This window comes from Anser brachyrhynchus, assembly GCF_964034855.1.
Source record: "Anser brachyrhynchus genome assembly, chromosome: 8".
Classification (NCBI taxonomy): domain Eukaryota; kingdom Metazoa; phylum Chordata; class Aves; order Anseriformes; family Anatidae; genus Anser; species Anser brachyrhynchus.
This window is the reverse complement of record NC_137702.1, coordinates 10,108,706-10,118,136: the sequence shown is the minus strand read 5'-3', so window position 1 is coordinate 10,118,136 and position 9,431 is coordinate 10,108,706. Positions and strand designations below refer to the sequence as shown.

Genomic DNA, 9,431 nt, shown 5'->3' with positions numbered 1-9,431 from the left:
CTGTCTAAGGACTCTGGGAATTGAGTTATCTACAGGCAGCTCAGCAGACCGAGCTTTTAACTAGCAATCTTTGCTGCTATTTAAAAGTTGTGTTACTGAACCAGAGGATTACACCACAGCTCATGTTATTGTTCCCATTGTCCCCTCTACAGGGATCAACACAGATTTTATATTCTAGTGAATGAATCTGACCACTACTGACCAGCAAAATGGAAGCACTTTCAGCTCGTTGACTACACAAGACCAATACACAGCATGCTTTTTCCACAAGTTTAATAGTTACAAAAGAATACCACTGCTCTATATGCAACACATGGCTAACCACATACAATGCATTGTCACTAAAGTCAATAGGGCATGATGTACAGATATTGATCATTAGGATTTTCTATGAAGGTACTATCAACAGAACACACTTTCCTTCAAGTAAAAAAGTTACTGTTTATACCTATAGCATGATCCCTTGACTCAAACACAATGATTTAGTCAAAGTTCAGTAACTGATACTTGCTCTTTCTGTAAGGCATACTAGTTTCCACTCAGACTGAAAGTTTACTTCTGCTTGGAGAAATATTCTTTGCTTTTCTGAACATCAGGCTTGATTGTGTCACTGCCAGGCTTCCAGCCAGCTGGGCACACTGAAATAAGAACATGCAAGTCTTATTCCACAGAAGTAGTTAGTGTTTCATACAAAGCATACTAACAACTCAAAACCTGTAACAATTTCGCAACGTACATCAATCAGTTTCATCACATCAGTTATTTTTAATCCTTTTCATTTACTTACTAGGTAGAAGCACCCAAGGAACCCAACGTCTGTCCATGCAACAGTGGGCCCTCTACACATGCACACCTTCCCATCTTTCATGGAAGTTTCACAGCAAGGGAACATCAACTCCAGCAGTCTGGGTCAGGAGGCATCTTTACAACTACTACAATGTACTTCCCTGGAGCCAATCAAGCCTACTTCTCCCCCACCTTAATCAATTAATCCTGCTCCCATCCTCCAGTTTAATGGAGGAAGGGGAAGAAGAGTTAAACTGTCTCTAATCCCACTCTGTGGGCATCAGGAGACAACCACAATGCAGAGGTAGCACAGCCTCAAAACTGCAGTGACACTCAAGCAGCATTCTTTGGAGTCTTCCTTTTACGCAGCTAAGGAAGGCTTGATGCTTGCTTTACGCACACCTGGCCATTAAAGCTGTGACATCTCAGCTTCTGAGTGCCATTATACACTTCTGGTCTAGCCTGGTTTAGATGAGACAGCAGCCCTAGTTCTGCAGGAAAAGCTTCTGCCAGCTTCTGACTACTCCAGAGAAGTAGCAACCTCCACCCTTCCACTTCAACATTTGACAAATACTCAATGGACCATGAATTGGAGTAGGATTATGCAGTGACAAATAGCTTTACAGAACCAGCTTCACTACAAGAGGCACAATCAATCACTTACTGTGAACAAATCTATACATGTACTTAGTACCTTTCAGTAAACTTATTAAACCTGTTTAGTTAATACTCTTCTCTTGAGAGCTATTTAGGATTAGATGCAAGAACCCTTACCTTCTCCATGTTTGTCTGTAAATTGGAAAGCCTGCACAAGCCTGAGGGTTTCATCAACAGAACGGCCAACAGGAAGATCGTTGATTGTTATCTGTCTCAAGATCCCCTTCTCATCAATTATGAACAGACCCCTACAAAGACAGACCTGGGTTAAACAGGTTCTGAAAGATTTGTCTGAAGTGAGTTGCAAAACCAAGCTGAATATTCTATCACACCAATAAGTTGTGTAACATAGTATTACTGATCTCTTCCTTTCCCCAAAAGGGAAAACCTTGTGTATACTCAGTACTGACGCATTAACAGTTGAAATCCTTACATTCAACAGTAGCTAGGAGACAGGAGGTAACTTGCTTTCCTGCATTTGTTTTGATTTAAAGAAGACAGTAGTGGAAAGACGAAATGGAAGAGAAACAAAGAAAAAGGGAACTAAGACATTGCTGTATTCAGAGAAAAATATATGCAGTTCTTAAAAATACTGCAGACTAACTGGCCACTGCTGAAGTCAAACTAAGAGTTAACAGAAGTTCAGCTCCCTCAGCAACTTTAACTGAACAGTTGACTGAAAGATAAGGCTTGCTTTTTAATTCTACTGTACTTTAATCACCAATTACCTGTAATCACTTTCATGACAAGGTAGGACTTGCATTAGCCATGTTTATATAAGCTCACCTGCATGAGACTCCTGCTTCATGTAGATATGTAACACTCCAAGTAATACAGTTATCAAAGGGAAGCAGCAGGCCTTTATCTAGCTTACCAAAACCATAAGAAGTCTAAACACTAAGGAGAACCAAGTAACATCTCCTCTGGTAGGAGTGTTTGATAGCTTAAAGCAGTTTACATGTAGAATAGCTAAGAACTTCAGTTTGTTTTAAGTGTTCAAGTACACACATGTTCTGTGTTAATCTGTATTGCAACATACAACCTTAACAAGGAGTTCACCTTACTGCATATTACCTGTACGCAATACCTTCATCCTCTTTAAGCACTCCATAGTCTTTGGCAATGACACGTTTTGTGTCAGAAACCAATGGAATTTTCATAGTTCCCAAACCACCTTGTTTCTTGGGAGTGTTGATCCTAAAAAGCAGAAGTTAAATATTTAAGAAAAAATGGACAGTTCAAAGCATGAAGTACAACAGAAGCTGATCTTAAGTGTAGCATTGCACTTAGTCTACCATGAAGGAAAAAAGGAACTGACCAATATTCTCCATTCTGTTCAGAAGTACCTGACACTACCAGTACTTCCTAAGCACCTTTAGTTCTTCAGTAAAGATAGTTTGAATACTCAGGATTCAGTTCCTGTAAGGACAGGCAGAACATTCTATTTGATTAAAATAAAAGGCTGATTCTTACCATGCAAGGTGACAGAAGTGAGAGTCAACAGAAGCTCCAATTATTTCACAGTTGATTTTCTTGAATTCATCAGCTCTGTCACTGTATGCAATAATTTCAGTTGGACAGACAAAAGTGAAGTCCAGAGGGTAGAAGAAGAACACAACGTATTTTCCTAGAAGAGCAGTGTCACCAGTTAAAGTCTTTTACCTTAGGTTTTATAGTAGTTGTAATATTCAGTATCAAACATTCAAGTATCAACAGAAGAGAACATTTTGCTAATACTCTAGAGAAAGGAACTTCACTGCCTATAGGAAAGTCTACTTTCCACTGACAGGAAAAAAACACTACATGGCAAGATTTTGCTGTTCCGTGTAGCACATTGGAGATGTTACATCAGTCTCAAACTGAGAGAACAAATAAGCCTGACCCCAGATTATACTTCAGAGGAATTTTAGGCTGATAACCAACAATTATCATAGCCAGAACATTCAGCCATACTGCCAACAGCTTCCCAAGCATACTCCAGCCATCAACTGACAAAAATACAAGTTGTCTAGTAGAGTCTACCATCACGTGGTCACTATTACTTTGAAACCAAACTAAAGACTTCTACTTAGATGCCCTCTGACTCCCACATATGGCCAGATTGCATTTGTGTAATTAGAGAGGCACAAACTTACCTTTATAGTCAGAGAGTTTGATGTCTTTGAATTGCCCATCTGGCATCACAGCTGTGGCAGTGAAGTCAGGGGCTGGTTTTCCAATGAAAGCCTTTCCTGAAGACATCTTGATTTCCTCTAGAAAAGAGTAAACAGTACAGCTTAGGTAACAGTATGTTTGCACCCAGAAATAACTATTCAAAAGACCTCACCCATTTACATCAAGCATCAATAGGAACAGTTCATCACCATTTGGTCTTGCAACACAAGGCTTAAGAATAAGATTAGTTTCAAGTTTGTTACCTGGGTAGTCAGGTATCCAAACCAAGGTACTAAGCAGATGCCTAACACTGAGATCTACAGCTCATTAGTCTCCTAATGAAAAGTAATTGTTATCTTTGACTAGTAACAGCTTATTACAGAAAAGAGCTAGCCTTCTCGAGTTTTAGCAGTAGTCAGTAAGACTTCTAGTTCCACTAATTAGGTAAGTTAGAGAATCTCTTCCTACCTTTTGATGAGGAAACCCTTTTTTAAGTTTACAAGAGAATTTAAGACCTCAAACCTTTTCTTGGTTATTCAAGCAGGGTTTTGTTCATCTCCCAAGATAACAATGGAGAAGTTCTCTACATAATTACACTTTAGCCTTGCAAACAAAGCCGCCTTGTTTCATTTGTGAACAGAAGACTCATGGTATACTTGGTAATCACATTTTATGTTAGCAAGTAAAATTTCACCATGTCTTAAACCAGTAAGGCCAGGTTGTTCCCCCTGAATACTTCAGTCTACTAAAAAAGAGTAAGAGGGTACACAAGGACAACAGAGCTTAACTTCTGGCTGCCTGGCCTAACACCAAGTCATTTGCAACATGTCCTGGAGAGTATTTTTGCTCTGTCTGGGAATGCAGAATTTGTGCATCACTTCTTGAATTCCAGTTACTTTCACTTTCAGAGAATAATTTTTCAGACAGCTTGTGAACCTTGTTTCTTTGGCTCAGTCTTTTTGACGTGATCTCACTGACATTCTATATACTGTACAGGCACTAGCTGACTTGGAGATACAAACCTCTGTAAGGTTAGTACGAGTCTCATATCGCTAAAGAAAGGTAAGATTCAAAGATCTTTATAAATTCTGCCTGCAAGGCACAAAGTCCATTCCAGAACAGGTCAGAAACACCTTACTTCTTGGCTCCTTCCTCCTTGCCACATACTTTCTGGAGAACTAGTCCAGAAGCTGTAAGAAGTATTTACCTTTCAGTCAAATTTAAACTTATCAGTTTAGAACCTTTTCATTATAAGTTTTACATTTGAAGGCTCCTCCTACACACCCTGAGAATACAGAAACAATAACCTGCTACCTCAGTTTGGTTTGAAAAGCACCACCTTACTCAGTGTTTCTAACTGCCTTGTGCCACAAGCAAGCTCTTCTTCATCCCTGTGTTCATCCAAGGGATTTGTCTTCAAATTCAGCAGGCTAGGAAGTAATCTTATGAATGATGGTGGCCAAAACTGCCAGGCATTCATAAGATTGTACTGAAAGAGCCTAGTAGGATGACATTAATAAACCCTCTGAACTCTTCACGTAGCCATGAATACAGATGCAATCCTGAAACTGCAGTTCTGTGAGAGGGGACAAGGGGACAACCATTGCACAATATTTCTCTGAGATATTGCCAACTAATGAATTTTGTCTTCTGAACAATACCTGTGTTTTATCCGGAGTGCATGACCCCACAGTTCGTCACTGAATTACATTATTTTACAGTACTCAAGCTCAAGGTCATCCTTTTACTCAGTACGATGCCAATCCTTCTATATTTGTTCCACCGACAGTCCCTGGAGTGTATTACTGGGGATTCAGTGTCAAATAAACACTGTCAGACTGCTCTCTGGCACTTCTCCTTTCTAAAGCAGGGGGTTATTGTCCCCTTTTTAGGTAACTCGAAGGTCTTTAACATCAGGTTAGGAGGTTTAGTTGCGTTGAACTGCAATCCAACTGCTTTCCACTGCAACCCGCCGCCTGCTCTTCTTGGCGAGAGCAGCACGCATTCCCACCTTCTGCCTGGATTTTAGCCGCAGCGTTTCCTAACCCGCAGAGGCACAGACCACAGCCTCAGCACGGCAGTTCCTTTCCCTCGAGAGGAAAGGCGAGCAGGCACTGCAAATGCAGCGCAGTTTAAAGGACTCAGAGCACCTTCCAGTTGCTCACAGCTACGGCGCAGCCTCAATTATCTCTAAATTGCAGTTACACCAAGCCAGGCCTGCGCTCTAGCGAAGAATTCATACCTTTAGGACACCTAAGGCCGTTGCACAACACCCCAGCCTTCCTCCCCGCTACCCCCAGCACTGCGGTTAAAGCCTCCGAGCTGCGGTCAGAGGAGACCGACCCGCCGGGCTGCAGCACGCCGCAGCCGGCTGCTCGCACACCGCCCGACGCCGCTTCGCGTAGGGCGGGCTCCGGAGTGACTCCGGAGCGACTGCGGAGCGGGGACGGGAGGCGGCGGCCGAGCCCAGCACCGGCGGTGAGGGGGGCGGGGAGGTCCTTGCCATCCCTCCGTTAGAAGGAGGGGGAGGGAAAAGGGAGAAGAAAAAAAGAAAGAGATGAAGAAAAGAACCCCATCTGCGCAGAGGGGGAGGGGAGAACAAAACCAAATTAAAAAAAAAAGGAGGAAAAAAAAGGAAAAAAAAACTCCCTCCGAAAAAAAAAATAAATCACGACCACCCCAGTCGCAGCAAGCGCAGCCCCACGCAGCTCCCCCAGCACTCACCAAAACACCTCCTCAGCTCGACGAGACCGCGAACCAGCCCCGACCCCAGCAGGAAGCCGCGAATGCGGCAGCCCCCGCCGCCCCGCCGCTTTATAGCGGCCCCGATCTCGCGAGGAGACGGGCGAGGCCCTCCCGGCCTCCTTCCCGCCCTCCGCCCGGCCTCCCCTCACGGCCTCCGCCCGCCCCTCACGGGCCGCCGGGGCCGAGCGGGAGGCTTGCAAGGGCAGCATGACTCGGCACAATGCTGGCCGGCTCCCCCCGGTTGATAGCCTTATCTGAGCGGGGACACGGCCCCCGGCTGCTGAAAGCAGAAAAATATATATATATGTGAATAAATGGAGGTGGTTGGATAGCGTCCTGGGAGGTGCCGGGGGAATGCTCGGTGTGGGGATATTCAGAAGGTGATTCAGGTGGCTCGCTGCAAGAAGTGGCTTTTTAATACCTCAGTAGAAGCAAGTCGTAATTGTTAGGAGACATAAGAGAAGCAGAGAATGCACTGGGTGTTGAGGAAAAGTGAGATGTGGCTGGCATGCCGTTTAGGTGAATGGGAGTTTGCCATTGACTTCAACATCAATAAAATCTGACCTTTTCAACAAAGCAAAATGCGTTCGCAGTATTGTATAGGTGCGGGGTCAAATCTTCTATCTTCTTCCCCTGTATTATCAACCGCCTCCTCAACCTGGTTCTAATTCTCAGGGCTTCCAGTGACACTTCCCTGTTAATGGCAAGACCGATCCAAGTCACACAAGTCATGAAAAAAGCTGAAAACTCCATTAACTGTAACCTCGAAGCTTCGGGGTTAGGATGGAAACTCTTGGTCAACACACTCACTCATTTCAGAGAGTTCTGTGAAGCCTCTCTGAGGGATGTTTAGCCTGAGTGAATTCCCACGTGCATCGTGTTTGCATCCAAGAGAGCTGAAACAGTCCTTTTACTTTTTGATTGAGGACCAAAACCTGAGTGTACACATAAAAGTTTTATTAAATAATGAATGCTAAAGGCTATAAAGGGCCCATGACAAAAGGGTCAATGACAAAACTGCTCACTTTAGTCAAAAGTGATAAACTTGTTTACCAACTGATATTTACTCCTTGTCTGTCTTCCATTTTACAGTTGTGTTTCTTATACCGGTTAAAACTTGATTATAAATTGTAATGAGGAGAAAACCACAAAGGATTAGCAAACTTTAATTGTTTACAATCTACAACAATGTGCAGTGTTGCTGGGTGACTATACCTGTGTAGTGAATCACCCAAGAGATGACTGGTTTCAGTACCAGATGAAGTTACTCCCTCAAATAATAAAAGCAATGTAACATTAATATGTGTGCTCAATAAAAAAAAAAAGAGCTCACCTTAATTCAAATAATATATCTACTGCTATTTCTGTTGTTACAGCATGCTTAATCTTTTCAAGAAAGAAGTTTGTCACTTTCTTAATATCAATATTTTGAGGACAATTGGGGTCTATAAATTGAGATGTGTATATAACTTGGTATCAGCTCAGGCCATGTACCTGTGAACAGGTTAACCCCTGAAAGGTCAGGCTGTCCTAATTAATACCTCTACAAGAATGTAGTCTCCCTGCAACTCTAGCATATTAACCAGTGGACAACGCAGTAATGACTTTCTCATGGTTTCAGTGCTTGCTATGCTCATTTCTCACACTTTCAGATGCATAACATACCCATTTTGCTTAGCTACTGCAATGCAGTTTGTTCCGGGTTTGTGCCTTTAGCATTGCATTTCCATTCATATGTCCATGGCCTCATTATTTTTTGATTAGTTTCTGAACTAATCTTTCCAAACATCAGTTTCTGGATGTTTGGGAGAGAGAAATTGTCAGGGCTGCTCCTTGTTCAGTGAGCAGATAGGTTTCTGTGGCCTGTTTCGGTATTTAGGTACATGATGCTATTTAGAAAAAAAAAAAAAAAAGTAGTTTTTCAAGAAGGAAAGGGCATGTCTACCCAAACAGGTGTTGGGAGGACACTTTGTTTCTCCACGCTCTGCTCTGGATTAGCCCTGATGTTGTGCTCTGTTAAAATAGCTGCTAGACAGGATCAGCCCGTACCTGATTAGCACAGAGCATCAGGAGCCACTTTGCGCCCATCCATACAGCTATGGCCATAATAAATAGTCTATGCATTAGCAAAGGAGAGATGGCTGGCCCTGCCGTGTTGGAGCACTGAAGCTACCCAAAGATTTCCAAATCAATAACTGCAACAGATTTTACATCTATCTTTTTGATCACAGTATCTCCCAGACATCTTGGTTAGTAATTGGACCTTGGTGTGCCAAGAACTGTAAAAATAAAGGCATTGGTCCTATTTCAGGACACAACCACATCTGAGTTTCCATCTATTTTGTTGGGGCAGAATTTGAGTTTTTTATATAAGTGTATCCAGGAGTAAGATGAATCTAGCCAGAACAGTACTGGGATCTGGGCTTGGGTGGTGGCTGCCCTGGGCATGCCCCCCAAGCAGATAAAAGTCAGTTCTGCAGCAGAGAAAATCCCTGAATGCCCTCTAAAGCCAGCACATTGGGACATCATCGTGTATATTCTGTAGAGCTGATCTCTGCACATGCAGAAAGCCAGCTGAATCCCGAACATACTGAACTTACTGTATACACACATTGCCATCAGGGACATAGTAAGAGTGAAGTCCTGATCACGTGAGGACATTTCAATATAACATATGCAAAAAGACAACTCAAAAGTCAACAACTGAGATGTTCCCAGGCCCTGGGGCATTTATGCTTAAACAGCTGGTGCACAGTAGTTTTAATGAAAACAATTACATATCATTTAAATATACAGGGCACATATTTGGTTTTCATTGCTTTGCTCAAGTGAAGACTATGTTTCTAGGTCAAAATGTCCTGCATAACCTCTTCCTTCTTACACGCCTTTTTATGAAGAAACTTCATTACTGTATGTCTAGATAATCACTACTTTTTGATGACAAAACATTTCACTCTTCCTTACCTTTTCCCTTTTACTCCCCGTTACATCATTGGAAACTGAGGTTTAAGTTTTCATATGTGACATTAATATAAATCAGGCATTTTCTATTTCATTAAGATTGCTGATTTCCAATGGGATTTTTGATT

At 42.5% G+C, this 9,431-nt stretch overlaps 1 protein-coding gene across 1 annotated transcript; it reads right to left on the bottom strand.

Moving 5' to 3' along the window:
* Positions 1-256: 256 nt before the first annotated feature.
* Positions 257-6,507, bottom strand: PRDX1 (peroxiredoxin 1). Its single transcript, XM_080602263.1, has 6 exons — positions 6,322-6,507; positions 3,579-3,695; positions 2,917-3,070; positions 2,518-2,640; positions 1,561-1,691; positions 257-638 (listed from the first exon to the last, which is right to left on the bottom strand). Exons 2-6 carry the CDS (start codon positions 3,682-3,684, stop codon positions 553-555), a joined length of 600 nt encoding a protein of 199 aa, XP_080458389.1. The 5' UTR covers positions 3,685-3,695; positions 6,322-6,507; the 3' UTR covers positions 257-552.
* Positions 6,508-9,431: the final 2,924 nt, after the last annotated feature.

Bases quoted from the DNA above. Each gene is read 5' to 3' on its own strand.
- PRDX1 (XM_080602263.1), bottom strand. From the start codon at position 3,684: ATGTCTTCAGGAAAGGCTTTCATTGGAAAACCAGCCCCTGACTTCACT. The intron at 3,071-3,578 runs GTAAGTTTGTGC...CTGCTCTTCTAG, and splicing joins CAAACTCTCTGACTATAAAG to GAAAATACGTTGTGTTCTTC. The intron at 1,692-2,517 runs GTAATATGCAGT...CTGTCTTTGTAG, and splicing joins GATGAAGGTATTGCGTACAG to GGGTCTGTTCATAATTGATG.